The sequence below is a fragment of the Kryptolebias marmoratus genome, linkage group LG17 (genome assembly GCF_001649575.2).
Source record: "Kryptolebias marmoratus isolate JLee-2015 linkage group LG17, ASM164957v2, whole genome shotgun sequence".
Lineage (NCBI taxonomy): Eukaryota > Metazoa > Chordata > Actinopteri > Cyprinodontiformes > Rivulidae > Kryptolebias > Kryptolebias marmoratus.
Window position 1 is genome coordinate 13,888,335 of NC_051446.1, and position 14,719 is coordinate 13,903,053.

The window sequence follows — 14,719 nt, forward strand, 5'->3', positions numbered from 1 at the left end:
AGAAGCTGGAAAAATACCAAGGGCTGTAAGAGGTAACAGAGAAGTTGTGGAAAGTCAAGGCCTCAGTGGAACCAGTGGTCATCGGAGCACACGGTGCTGTGACCCCCGAACTGGAAGAGTGGCTCCAACAGATCCCAGGAACAACCTCAGAGATCTCTGTCCAGAAGAGTGCTGTCCTAGGAACAAGATACTGAGGAGAAGCCCTGAAGCTCCCAGGACTCTGGTAGAGGACCTGAGCTTGAAGTGCAGTGGAAACGCCCATGTGGAAAAATACAGCGAGCTGGGTGTGTGTGTGTGTGTGTGTGTATTTAATTTATGAATCAGTCCAGTTTTACTGCAAAATTTGTAAAAGCCATGTTTACCCACACCAAACATGATAAATCCTATTAAAAGGTCAAGGTTGCTTATTAGTTTTTAAACTAGAGCAGAGTTCACATAAACCCCAGTCTCAACAGTAGATGTTTTTATTTTTTTAAGCCTAATTTCATAGTTTATTTATTTCTTTTTCCTACTAAAATTTTAAAAAGTGAAAGAGAAGAAGTTCTTCAGAAAATAAAGGCTGGATAAATCTTGAAGATAATGATCTCCTCCCTCCAGGTGTTTCAGTCCGTTTAAAAGTTGTCAGCCTGAATCCTGTCCTGACTTTTTTATAATGACAAAAGGCTGATTATGATTTATGAAGGTAAAACCATACTCACCTAAACATTTAAGATTGTTTGACATAACCCGATAGAAAAGCAGTCATGCAACTGTAACAAAGAAAGCTGTGTGCGCACAATAAAACAATATAACTAAAAAAATAACAGAAACTTAACCAGCTTCAATGTTTTATTTTATTTCTGTAATAAAATGGGAAAATTTTTATTTTGAAAAGTTGTTTTTATCATTGTGTGGTATTTTTTATATTCTGGTAGCCCTGAAGTACATAACACAACATCAGACATTAAACTACTGCAAAATAAATAACAGATAGCGAAAACAAAAAAGTATTACAAATATATCACAAGACATGGTTTACAGAACGCAACAAAACTCTTAACGTATCACCATTATAAAGAAAAACAGCAAAAGACGTGTTATTTCCAAACATGGCATCTGAAATGTTATGTTTTATTGTGTTCTTTTCATAAAGGCTGACTTTTTTTTGCCTGCCGCCCTGGAAGCCGGGCGATAATGTAATTGCCTGTGTCTGTGTGCGTGTCCATTTCTCTGTCTGGATGGATTTTGATGAAACTATCAGAAAGCGATCACCGGATTCACTCTCAGATTGGGTGTTTGGAGGATTTGGACCCAAATGCAGGCAGACACAGAGGGAGCTCAAAGTGAGAAACTCATTTATTTTAAATAACAGAAACCAACAAACAGCAGGGTACACGAGGCAGGCACCAGACAAATCCAGACGGTGCATGTGTGCAACAATGAACCAGTGAATAATTGAGGCTGTGTAACCGGTAGACCGAAGGTGAGGGTGATTAGGAAGTGAACACAGGTGACTGGTTATGAACTCGGGACAGGTGCAAATGGGTGTGGCAGGCAGGCAGGTACTGAGCCGAGGACAGGTGAATAATGACAGGACACAGAGGGCACGGGGAGCAAAAACTACGATTTACAACATAAAACTAAACACAGGAACAACGAGAAATAAAACAGAATTACAGAAACAATAAACCTAACACAAAATAAACTCAAATCCTAACATTCACGTCTACAACTGATTCGTTTTTGGAGTTAACTTGAGTCAAGATGGCCACCACAGCTGATCATCCTTAGCTAAGAAAAAAAATCTCCAACTACTTTTGAATTTGTCCTAACGTGTGCTTATATTAGAGGAAGTAATTTTATTTAGTTGCTGCTTTTTAAAGATGCCTTTTAGCTCATAACCTTTGTATTAATTTAGGGCCAGCTGAGGAAGCGCCACAGTGACCTTTAAACCTTTTATCACTCAGTTTCCTTGTCAGCTTGCCCTGACTCACCGGCTTTTTTTATTTACCATTTATGAACTGTTTAACTAGAGTTGTGCCACTTGTGATAAAAATCTCTCGCCTGCTGCACAGCAACGTAAAAACGCCACTCTGTGAAATGATAGAGGAAAGAAACCTGTTGGGCAAGATGTGTTTGGCACGCTGACATATAAGACAAGACGCGAAAGAGGAGTTCAAAGTTTTCTGAGCCCAGGGAGGGTTTCAGTTTACCTCTATCAATTAAAAGGCTCCAAATGCGTGAGTACATTTGTTTTTGTTTTAAAGTAATATTTTTATACATTAGTGTTGTCTTGATCAGTTTCCTCATAGTTTGTGATTGATGAGTGAAAATCATTAATGTGATTATATATGTGTGTGTCCTTTGTGCTTTGACTTATTATTTGTGTTCTTTGAAAAATAATGACTAATGAATAGTGGTATTTTCTGTACACCTGTATCCATTGTGTCGCCCACAGACTGAACTCAAATGGAATTTGCTTGTGGATATGTTTATGTGAAGCCATCGGCGGCTCAGAAAGACGCCCTGCGACCGAAAGCTAATGTTATTAAACTCTCAGGTATGATTAAGTTCAGTTGTATTAAAAAGACACATTACACCTCTGCGTGCAGGACGGGGAGAAATTAAGCTGAAGTTTCAGCTGCGCATTTAAATACCGTCTTAGATGGCTCGGTAAATCCAAAGAATCCATCAAAGAAGCACAAAGCTGTTAGTTAGTGGTGTATTTGTCACCTGCTGGCATTTTCCTTTCCCCGTGGAGCGCGGCTGAAGAAACTGTGGAAAACGTTGGGAGCTTTTACCTGAATTATAAATTTAAAGGCAGATCAACAAAGCTCACATGACTGCTTATTGCAGTGACTCATAGCTGTTTAAAAATAAACACAGCTTTTTTTCTGTCAAAGCATTCAGGAAAACTGGTTGGTAAAGTAGAATCACGTGAGGGACTGTCCTGTCTGCTGTAGAGGAATACGTTTTAAATACTTTGTTGTTATATAATAAGTCATAGGTCACCTGAGTCATGTTTCCTGAATAGTATGAAGGTCAGGTTCCTGTCTGTGCTCACATTTTTCTGAACTGCATTTCTTTTTTTAACCCTTTACAGCTCAGTTAAACAAATGAGACTAGGAAGGAAGGTTGTTTAACCAATAATGACTTTCTGAAAGTTTTATTAAAATTCAACAAGAGATATTTTGCTAACAGACAAACAAACACGCAGTCAAAGCGATTAAAGCACAGCTGTATGTAAACTTGATTCTTATGATTTTTAGCTCTCCTTCCTCCTGTTACCTGGGCCCGTCCTAGCACCCATCCTCCTTCACCTCCAAAAGACTCTGCAAAAGCCACAAAACCAAACCAGCCAGCCATTTATGAAACCAATTTTGATGGCCTTTTCAAGAAGAGCAGAGAGGGCCAGGTCACAAAGTCCAGCCCCCACTATGAAAACGCTGAATTTCACAAGAAATCAGGGGCGGCTTCTTCAAAAAATGTTGTTTCCCAGCTGACAACATCTCATCAAAAGAAAGGTATGGAACATGTAACATTATACTTGTGACTACATGGCTGAGCAAGTTAATTTATAATTTTCTAATGTCTGAATCTGCACTAAAGAGACTTGAATGTGCTGAAAGGTTTGGCTACTTCTCTGAATAGGTTCCTTAAAAAGGCAAAATAAACTTTTTAAATTATACACGGCACTGCTAAACACATTCACATGTTTTAGGTGCTTCTTTTCTTTTTTATTGTTTAGCCAAATCAGCCATGAACAGAAATTACTACAGAATGATATCTGAAGGACACTAGACATAATGTGAAAATGAGCAATTCCTGCATTTTGTTTATGATGCAATGAAAATGGTAGAAAACTGTTTCCATGCTGTTATCAACAGCCTCTTTCATTTATCATACTTTTGAGCAGAGGCTGAGATGCCTTCCTCTCACATCAGTGTAATTCTCACTGAGGTGTAATGGAGGGGTTAAATTGATCCAACGCTGATCTGCGTCTGAGCCAGCAGTGGAGGTAGTCACAGAGCTGAGTTGGCGAGCAGCCGTGTTTTGTTGCTTCACGTGTGTAGACACACACCAACATGGTGCTCTGTCCCAGTAAGATGCAATCAATATGTAAAAAGGGCTACTAAGTGAATATTTGGATTCCTCTTCAGTATTAGCATTCTTAGGATTTCAATTCAGTCACAAACCCAGATAATCAACCCTCCACCTCCATGCCTGACAGTTGGTATGAGTGGTTTTTGGGATCCTGCGTTTAATTTTCTCCAAACACAGTGGATTAAGCAAAAAATCCGGACATTTGTGCTTCAAGAATTACCTGAAAATTGCAGGTTCTGCGCAAATGGAGTTACAGTGACAAAGACAAGTACTAGAAGAAAAACCTGAACCACAAAACAAGTCATTTCAGGGGCTGTGGCTTGATGTGAAGATAACAGTGTTAACAAACTAAAGAAATAAAACGCTGTGTGAATGCTGAGTGCTGAATGACTTTGCTGAAGAAGTTGAAACTGAGTTGTTAAAATTAAAATGAGGAGAACATAAGCTAAAAGGAGCAAAATGGTAGCTGAAAGCTGAGAGTAGCAGAAGAAGATTAAAATAGAGCAACTTTGCTGAAGCAGATTTCAAAGCAAACAATGTTTTGAAGGAATTGAACAGATCTCTATGTATTTCTATGGGGAATCTATTTTCAAATAAAGTTAAATATTTTGAAAAGAATAAAAATTAAACAAAAGTCACAGAACACTATTTCAGATCAAGCTGAACGTTATGAATGATTGAAAAAACACAAAGGATGCAGAAGTTGTTTGACTGCAAAAAAGAAAAACTCTTAGAGAAAACTTTTAACACAATACTAGAATCACCATTTTAAGAATCACCATTTTAAAAACAAGACTTTAACACGCTGTGATTGTTTATTTTAATGCAGCTCTTCTTCCGCCACATATGAAAGCAGGAGGAAATACCGGTTCCTACAGTCAGCCGCTAACTTCCCGCAGGACCAACAATCAGATATTGAACTACGATGAGCCGAAACAAAAAACAGACGTAAACAGGAATTTTGAGGATCCTAACTACACCTACAATATACCAGAAGGCTCAGGTGGAGAAGTGAAGCCACCGGGTGACGCCGTACCTGCGTTGGCTTCTGGTAAAAACCTTATTTAAAAAAAAAACAATTATTTGACGTCCTTTTCCAGCTTGTGTTGAGATTGCAAACTGTGTCCTCCTTTCTCCCAGGCCCTGGGCTCCCTCCAAGACCTTCATTTATGGACTTAATACCACAATATTTGCAGGTGATACCCTCGTCCCATCCATCGTCCTCCTCACCCTCACCAGCTGCTCCATCATCTACAGCTACAGGTAGTTACAACAACATGTGCCAGGGCTATTAAAGGAAAATGAAAACCGCATCATTTCTCATTCTTGTGTTATTCCCGATAAAGCATCAGCAAATAAGGCGCCGCTGTCAGGAAATCCCAATGTGGTTCTTGTCAGTTTAGGAAAGTTGCTTTCAGAGGAAAAAGGTTGGTAACCTTGCTCAATGTCAACCATTTAGTTTGATTTTTTACTAATACTTGCGGTGATCATTGTGTTTTTTAGTGCAACCCGTAAAAGGAAAGCCTACCTCGTGCTCCAAGTGTGGCTCTGTATTGAACAGCTGCTATGACAATGAGGTACTGCATCAAACAGTATTTAACTTCTTCACTGGAAATAAACAGTATTAAGAAGTCATGTTTGACCGGGACGTTACAGTAGCATCACCAGATGGGAATGATCAGTTCTGACTTGACGGCTGTTTTGTTTTACAGCAGGTTAAAGTGTGCTACTTCTGTCAGTCCTGGGATTGGACCAGCTCAGCCAGTACACCCACGTGTCATGAAAACATTCACCGGGAAGAAGTCTTCCTGCTCAGCCCGGATGAACAGCACCTGTCTGCTGCCGAGGCCCTGCTGCTCTTCTGCATCGACGCATCGGGCTCCATGAGTCTCACATCCGAGGTACAAAAACTAAACTCAAACATTGCTCTTGGCATCTTACTTTAGCAGATGTTCAGAAAAAAAGATAAACTAAAAATACTGTGATGTCTTTACTTTGTTTTAAGGTGTTAGAGGGAAAGCAGGTTGTCCAAAGATCCAGGCTTGAGGTAAATATTCAGATTTTGGTGCTGCTTTAATAGAGATTTGAAAATGATTTCTAAAAAGCTGATGGTTCAATTAATTTTTTTTTTTAAACATAGAGGGCAAAACTGAAGTACAAAACACAAATTGTTTGAAAGAAACACTTGCAAGACTGGAAATACAGCTAGATCAATTTATTTGTACCCTAAAACTCACAAAGTTCACTGAGAGAGCTTGAAACTGACAAAAGAAAATAAAAATAAAAATAAAATGCTGCAAATCAAGAAATACAAATCAGGCAATGCTTTTGAATTTTGGTTCAACAGAGTAATTTAACAAAAACAAACTAATGAAACTGGGAACAAAATGATTATTTTCTGTAATTTTTTAAAAATTATTACTTTTGTCAGTTTTAAGTTCTTTCAGAGACCATTGTGTGTTTTTTCATTCTTTAACGAAAGGATAAAAACATCTGCATCTCCCTTCTGCATAGTATTATAATAACATTCAATGTACAAAGGTGTAAAACTATCCCTATTTTTTATTTTACTTTGATTAATAGAGCCAAAATTCTTCTTTTTCACAGCTTTGGGTAAAAAAATGAATTTAACTATTGTGTCTTTGTGACAGGTTGCTTGTAGAAGTGCAAAAAGATTAAATTTGGTTCATTGTCAAGTTTTCAAACACAGAATGTTTCTGCCTTGAGATACTGACGGGAAGCTTTTGTGCAGTCACGATGCTGTTCAGAAACATTCGTCACACAAGGACGCCAGCTTTTGTCAGGAGAGCTGTATCAGTGGACAGAGCAGTCTGATCTGGTATCAGAATCACCACCGAATCCTATTTCTTTCCACTCCAACACAACTCTGGTTCATCAGATCAGTGTTGACAAACAAAAAAATACTTCAATAAATTGATTGACTGGATTTGAAAATGAATGGAAAAAAAACAGCCAAAGTCTGAAGGAAAACAATGAGAGACCTTCAGAGAGCCCGAAGACTTCCTTTAAAGATTAGCCCCACACAGCTTTTATTTATGTAGCACCTTTTTCAAGCTATGACACATTTCAAACGGCTTCACAAGACAAAAAAATCAAGCCACAGAAACTCTGGCTGAGATTTTTTGCGCAGTGCTGTATTGAGTGATGCTCTGAAGGACGGGTTGGTGACAACGATTGTATTCACACCAGTTTGTCCAACAAGCCGTGCTGCAGAGTGTTCAGAGACTGAGTGAACAACAACCTGAAGTCCGAGTGGGGCTCATCACCTTCAACTATCAGGTACGCGTGCTGCCACACAGGCTTACAGTATTTCCACTTTCTTTGTGATTCTCCTCACTGTCTGATGGTGTCACCTATCACTGCCTTTCCGGCCTTGATTCACCTCCTCACCTCCAGGTGACGATGCACGGCTATGAGAAATTTAAATCCCTTCTTCTGAGCGGTGATGACCTGAATGACAGCAAATACCTGAAGGAGGCCGCAGACAATTTTCCCAGTCCACCGCCACTTTCACAGACTAAAGAATACTTAAGGAGCCAAATCATAAAGTAAGCAGCCTTGTGTGTTTTAATTTACTCGAATATGTTAGGAAATGAATTCATCTTGTGAATTTAAGTTTGTTTACTTGTTTTGGTTAACAGTTTATCTGCAAATGGAACCACAGCTCTGGGTCCAGCTGCTCTCCTTGCCATCAGAATGGCTTCCAGACATCCAGGGTCAAAGGTATGTCTCAGTGTTTCATCATATTGAGAGGTCTTAAGTGACTTGTTATAAATGGACCTGAAACTAGTTATATAGTGCTCTGTATATCAAAGAAACTCTGTCTAAAAGTATCTTTTTAGAAGATGTTTTGGTTGATTTCTTTTATTTTTTATTTCTATGTACTCGTTTTTTTTCTTTCTGAAGCAAAGTATAAATATAGAGACAGGAAAATAGGGGAGAGCAAAGGCTATAATAAGAAATAAGAGCTGAACAAAACTACTTTTGACGACTAAGTTATCCTCAACAGGTCTAAACAACTCTTCACAGCTCTTATCCTGCATGCATGAGCACAACATACAAAATCTGAAAGCAAACCTGCAGCAGAACTGTTGGCTAGATTCATGAAAATGTCTGTGATAAATGTTTATTTTGAGACTTTTTTTTTAACACAGTCAAATTCTGATTTGCTATCCCTGCTGATCTTGAAGGTCATTATCTGTACAGATGGGAAAGCCAACGCTAAGCTGGGGAATCTAGAGGAGGAGGACAACGATGCTCGCACCCTCCTCTCATCCAACATCTTCTACAAGGACCTTGGGGAGTATGCTGCTAATCAGGGGTTGGTATATATATCCAAATCCTTCCCCTATATATGTAGGATTAACAAGGAGTGAACACGCTTACAGACACAACAGTTAAATATCTGAAGCTGTGTTTTTCTGCTAATGAGGAGGAGTGTTGTATGATCTCCATGCATAGTGATGAAGGTCATTCTGAAACGTCCTTGTTTCCTCAGCGTGGTAGTGTCTGTGCTGTCCATAGAGGGAACTGACTGCAGGCTGGATGAGTTGGGAAGACTCGCTGACCGCACAGGAGGGAAAGTAAGGGGCTGCATGACTTGCTTCGTCCGATAAGTCGTAATGTACAGTATGTGCAACCCCAAATCTGAAAACGCTGGGAAGTTGTGTAAAATCCTAACAAAAACTGAATGCAGGGATTTGTAAATCTCATAAACTCATATTTTATTCATAACGTAAAACAGAAGACATTTCATATTTTTAAAAAATTGTACAATTTAAAAAAAAAAAAATAAGGTAATTTTGAAAAAAAAATTCTAAAAAAAGTTGGGACAGGGTCATGTTTCCCTCTGTGAAGCATCTCCTCTTCTTTTAACAACATCTGGGACCTGAGGAGATCAGCTGCTGGAGGTTTTGGAGGGAATGTTGTCCCATTCTGGTCTGATGGAGGATTCTAGCTGTTCTACAGTCCTGCATATTCTTTGCTATATTTTTAATTTCATATTGCTTGAAATGCTTTCAGTTTGGGAGAGGTCATCTGGATGGAAGCATATGTTGTAAAACCTGTGTTGATGGTGCTATTCCTGATGTGTACGCTGCACATGATGTAGGCATTAATGCACCCCCATACCATCAGAGAGGCAAACTTTTAAACTGTGCACTGATAACAGGCTCAATGGTCCTTCTCCTTTCAAATTTCAGTTAAACAGTTTTCCACTTTGCTTTAGTTTTAAATGAGCTTTGTCTCAAAGAAGTGTTCACATCTGGCTTCTTCTTTGTCTGATAGAGCTTTAAGCAGCATCTGTGGATGTCAGGATAAACTGTGTTTACAGACAATGATCTGTGGAAGTGTTCCTGAGTCCATGCTGTGATGTCCAGAACAGAATCAGACCTGTTTTTATTGAGGTGGCCCCTGAGGGCCTGAAGATCACAGGCATCCAATAATGACTACCAGTGTTGTCCTTTGAGTTTGGAGATTCTCCAGATTCTTGAAATGTGTTCATGATATTATGAGCCGTAGATGACAAGATATTCAAAGTCCTCCCAATTTTTGGTTGAGGAACATTATTCTTAAATTGTTTCTCTATTTTTAGACTCTTTTTTTTTTTTAACTGGTGAACCTCTGCCCATCTTTACTTTGTTTTTATTTACATTTTACACGTCTCAATTTGTTTAGAATTGTATAGAATTTTTATTTTCTATATAACGTTTAAAACACAAGCTCCTCCATTTTCCACGTATCTCCAGGTGGTAATAGCCAACCCCAGCCGGCTGCACTTGGAATTTGAGGAGATTATTCAGAGCAGGATCATCGCTACACACTGTGCAGTAACGTTACTGTTGCCCAAATCGCTGTAAGATCTGCACCACCACCAGTATATGCTTCTCACATTCTTGGCACATGAAAGGATTTTCAGGTCCTTCGAGCTGCAGCGGTAATAAAGCCCGCAGCACTGACTCATGTTCCGCTTTGCTGCAGGCGTCTGAGAGGAGAGAGGGAGGCCGGACACAAAGGGACCAGAGAGGTGGGGAACGTGAACCTGGAGACAGAGATCACCATCCAGTTTGGAGCCAACAAACAGAACACAGAAGGTGAGAAAATAAAATTTATTGAGGTACTGTCTCATTTACTTTCAGCTGTGGTTCAGCCTGAATCCAAAGGAGAGCAGGAGGTGTGTGGTGCCAGGTTTGAGAATATTTCAAGATGTGGTAATTTTTATGTTGCCAACAAACAACACTTGAAGTCTCACAATGAGATCACAGTGGTAACAACACTGTGAAGTGAGAGACAGCCAACGTTATTCCATATAAAAACAACAGCTTACAAAGAGAAAATAACAAATAGACCCTGTAATAAAATGCTGCTCAGCTGCAGCAGAGGTTCACGTTTAGCTGCTACCTGTGACTTGGAAAACAAAAAAACAAACTTTGGTCAGGAAGAGAAACATTTTATTAATGTAAGCTGAAATATCTTTACAACTGATTTAAAGATTGAAATTGAGTTTTGCACTTAAGCTCTTGGTAAATACAGAATTATCCTGATGACTTTGGTGTTTTGCTCAATGATGATTGCTAATTTATTTGCCAATCTATTTCCCACTAAGGTTGACAAAAAGTCCCATATTTATTATTGCACAAAGGCAAAGGGGCAATAATGTTTTTGCCTGTTTGTGTTTGTTTGTCTGTAACATTAGCAGAACACTGAATAGATTTTAATGAAACTCAGAAAGTAATCCATGGACGTCCATCTTCTGTACAACTGATTAACGTTTGAAGTCAGCCCCACTGAAGATGGCTGCCACAGCAAAGCAACCTTATCAAACACAAAAGGCTGTAAATCAGCTGGTTTTACAGGTACTGAGCTAAAATTTGGTGTGGTAGTAGCTGAGAGTCATCCCCAACACATACTCTAAGTGTTAACAGAGCTCACAATATCATATGGGAGTGTGCGTAACGTGGGTGATATGGCTTCTAATTGTTTGTTTAATATAAATTTATTGTTTTTAATGTAATAACTTCTAGTAGTCTAAGTAATTAATAAAGCTCGGCCTGCTAAGCCAATTCTAATAACATTAAATTTTGAGTTTTGTGATTTTGAATCATTTGTCAAAGCTGCTGCCTTGGAGTTTAAAGAGTTTGTTTACTAAAATAAATGCTACACTGATGTAAGTACAGTACAAAAAACTATATATGAAAGGAAATTACCAGTGAAAGTTATGATTCAATGAGCTACAGGGCTAAACAGCTTCTGGATAACACAATTTTCTTTTTATTACTGCACCTGAAAACTTCCATTTAATTGAATTTTAAATATCCGGTCATTCACTTTGACAATTAGGCTGTTTATTGCTGTTAACAAAATTCACATAAAATATTCAGCAATAATGGTTTCATTGCAACTTACCGGTTCATTGATAATAAAAGAAAAATTAGCGGACTGAAATATCAGCAAATTTACCTCTGAGAGACTAATTTCAATGCAGCCTTGGGATTTTGGAAGGTCTTATAACAGAAGTAAGCTTCGGGTGAATAATCAATTTAACAGCAATTTTCTTGATGCATGCACTCTGGTCTTGCAGGACAAACAATAAGTGTTATTAAAGAGTATGTGTGGGCAGTAAATCACCATAATGAAGGCCATTTACTGATACAGTAAAATAAAAAAGATTGCTCTGTTTACTTACCTGGTATTGCTGATGTATTTTCTCTCTGTATCTGGATGTAATGAATACAAGCTTGTGATCATTGAGTTTACAGTATATCTAAAGGGAATATCAGTCAGCAAATAATTATCTGAGCTGATCTAATCTCTGGTTCCTCTCACAGGTCTGAGTGTGATCTCATTCCGTCACCGTTTCAGCTTCACACGCAAATCTGAAAGCTAAAACACACTTAGCAGTGATTCAGAGCAACGTTTTTCTATACTTCTGCACTCCCACAGCATTAGAGTAGACGCTCGCATCATTTTTGTTTGTTCGCTCTGTGTTTATTTTCAGCTCTAGCGTTGGCTCCTGGCAGCCGTGTGGCCATCCAGCTGCAGATCAGGTACAGGAGGAGCAACAGACAGATGATGCTCAGAGTGATGACTGTGGAGCGAGAAGTTACTGATGACAGGTAACATTAATGCTGCCATAATTAAAATAAACAGGAATCTTCCTGAAGTGTGTAAGATGTGCTGTATGCCTGTGGCTCTCTCTTAAGATGAAACACTCAAGGGTCCTTAATACTAATGCTTTTTGGTAAATTATTGTCTGTTTTCACACCCTGCAGTTTAAAAGAAACACACAAATTATACATCAAAACGTGTTACTTCATCAGGAATAGTGTGCTAATACTTTTGGTGCTAGGATATTAAACAACAAAGACAAATTCACAAATAGCTGCGATAAATTTCCTCATAGACAATGGGATTTTGACCAAATAGGTGAGAAAACCCAGCCTTTCTTATGAGCTCTAAAGCAGACATACTTCACAGTAAAAACATCATTCAACATTGAAACAGGTCCCAGAAAGTTGGACTTTATGTGACCAAACTCACATTTTGATATCTTTAACAGGTTTTGCACAATGGCAGTTTAAGTTTTATGATTTTGGTGATTTTTCCATAGAACTCGGAGCATAATTTGAGCTGTCTAAAAATTTTCAAGCAAACTCTTCTCACGCCCACTCCATCTTTAGTACGTGTACAGATTACACATCAAAACGAAGGCATTGTTGTCTTCTTTCACCCAGTGTGGGTTTCGGTGCTATAGGTCTTATAGTTTAGTGACAAATCTCATCAGAGTGCAAAGAGTGCACACCCAGGATTTCAATTACAGTAGGTTTTAGCTCAAAATATTCTCTTCAAAACTGGAAAAGGCTATTTTTAACTTGACATATCAACTTATAGCCTACATAAAACACTGCAGAAACATAAAAATCTGCATAGGGGATCTTTGGAGATTTCTGCCACTCATGTTTAGGAGCTTTTAAGATCCAGCTTGTAGTTTTTCGCCCAGAGACTGTTTGTTTAAAGCTCACTTTTCCGCCTGTATTTGTCTGTCAGGGTAGCCTCAGGGAGTGACAGACATGAGTGTACGGTTACCATGGTGACCCTAATGAGCCACTTGGCAGCAGCCTTTTTTTTTTTTTCTTCTTAGCTTAGATTAATCCAGTTGATGTTGAAATTTTAGGTGCAATGGCACCGCTCAGAATTTTCTCGTTATTTTCTGAGATCCTAATCAGAATTGTGCTTTCACCTTTGGGAGAACAAATTATCAGATGCATGATGTTCTTTTATACCAGTTTCAGTGAACCCTGGGACAAATTGGTCTATCTGAAACAGATTGCTGTTGGGAGACTGCGGTTTTTCTCTTTGCAAACACGAGTTCTCATTCATTCTAGCATTTACTTACACCCTGAATGAAGCACTCAGCCTAATCTGCCTGCTTCACACGCTGAATGAAGGTCGCGCCATTCATCGTGCGAGCAGATACAAAGTGGCCTGCGTGTGTGTGTTTGCAGTGTAACATAATAGCAATGCTTGCCGCTGTAAATGTTGAGGAGCACTCTCACGATCCTCCTCCTCCTCCTCCTCAGCTCGGCGGTCCTGTCCTCCCTGTCCCTCGCCATCCTTCAGCTCAACTCGCTGCAGGCCAGCGCCACGCTGGCTGTCAGAGGCCGCTTCCAGGACGCCAAGAAGGAGGGAGAGCTGCAGCGGAAGCTCATTGAGAGGGCGATGTGAGTAACAGCAGGTAGCTCGGACTGACGGCAGCGTCAGTGGGCGGCCAGTCGCAGAGCTGCTTTATGCTTAAACCCCACAAAGGGATTTAATGAGGGCTGCTGCCACACATTCAACACAAAGACTAATTTAAGCAGACTGCAGTCAGGTGTGTCTTTGAATGCATTCTGTTTACTGGATGCTGGTTATGCCTTGAGCTTGACAGAGACTCTGTTTTGCAGGAAGTATAGTCGCAATGCAGAGGACAAACAGACATTCAAAGAATTGTTCAAAACCATGGAGCCAATACACAATAACATACATACCTTCACAAGGGTGAGTTGATTTTTTTTTCTTTATCCGATTAAAAACCTCCTATCAAAATCACCACTGTTAAACGACTAATTCCCCCTTTTTTTCCTTCTTCTTTTCCAGAACAAATGTGTCATTTCTGACTCGCAGGTAATTCAAGTTTTAAATTGCGCTGTTCCTGCCTAGGTGCTTTCAGAGGGGCCCCATTTGGCTCGGCTTTGACTTTAATTGTTCTCCTCCCACCAGACTCTAACAGACGCCGGCGCAGCGCTGTTCTTCACAATAAAGCACAGCAACAGGAAGTCCATTTTACTGGAGAATTAACATTGACTCTAACCAGCAGCTCAGTTCATCGGCGATGAAGCTAAATACTGCAGTTACGTGGTTTTCTGCCTAAAAGAAAATCATCTATATATTTTCTTGTACAGTTCACGTTGTGTATTAAAACATACACAGTTTACTTCTTGGTTGAAGACTTTGTGGTTGTATGTGTCACGTGAAAACTGGTGAGAAAATAGTCTAGTTTTGTTTTAGCGCTCAAAGTATGACTCTCAGATGCTGCCACATAAAACTTGATCCCATCTGCAAAACTGAGTTATAGCCA

The 14,719-nt window shown here is 39.3% G+C and overlaps 1 protein-coding gene across 2 annotated transcripts; it reads left to right on the forward strand.

Annotated features, from left to right (window-relative positions):
- Positions 1 to 2,092: 2,092 nt before the first annotated feature.
- Positions 2,093 to 14,588, forward strand: LOC108237155 (circularly permutated Ras protein 1). 2 transcript variants are annotated; one of them, XM_017418383.3, is made up of 21 exons: positions 2,093 to 2,219; positions 2,438 to 2,539; positions 3,249 to 3,503; positions 4,913 to 5,134; positions 5,224 to 5,346; positions 5,430 to 5,510; positions 5,587 to 5,660; positions 5,796 to 5,984; positions 6,089 to 6,130; positions 7,294 to 7,383; positions 7,501 to 7,652; positions 7,746 to 7,827; positions 8,295 to 8,425; positions 8,603 to 8,687; positions 9,852 to 9,958; positions 10,084 to 10,196; positions 12,101 to 12,218; positions 13,683 to 13,823; positions 14,046 to 14,139; positions 14,239 to 14,265; positions 14,362 to 14,588. In XM_017418383.3, exons 2-21 carry the CDS (start codon positions 2,449 to 2,451, stop codon positions 14,437 to 14,439), a joined length of 2,295 nt encoding a protein of 764 aa, XP_017273872.1. In that variant the 5' UTR covers positions 2,093 to 2,219; positions 2,438 to 2,448; the 3' UTR covers positions 14,440 to 14,588. The 2 variants fall into 2 exon arrangements, with proteins under 2 accessions (XP_017273872.1, XP_017273873.1); XM_017418384.3 differs by having other exon boundaries at positions 5,799 to 5,984.
- The last annotated feature ends 131 nt before the right edge of the window (positions 14,589 to 14,719 follow it).

Coding starts and splice junctions, on each gene's coding strand:
- LOC108237155 (XM_017418383.3), top strand. CDS start 2,449: ATGGAATTTGCTTGTGGATATGTTTATGTGAAGCCATCGGCGGCTCAG. Junction 5,985..6,088: donor CCATGAGTCTCACATCCGAG/GTACAAAAACTA, acceptor CTTTGTTTTAAG/GTGTTAGAGGGAAAGCAGGT. Junction 13,824..14,045: donor AAGCTCATTGAGAGGGCGAT/GTGAGTAACAGC, acceptor TCTGTTTTGCAG/GAAGTATAGTCGCAATGCAG.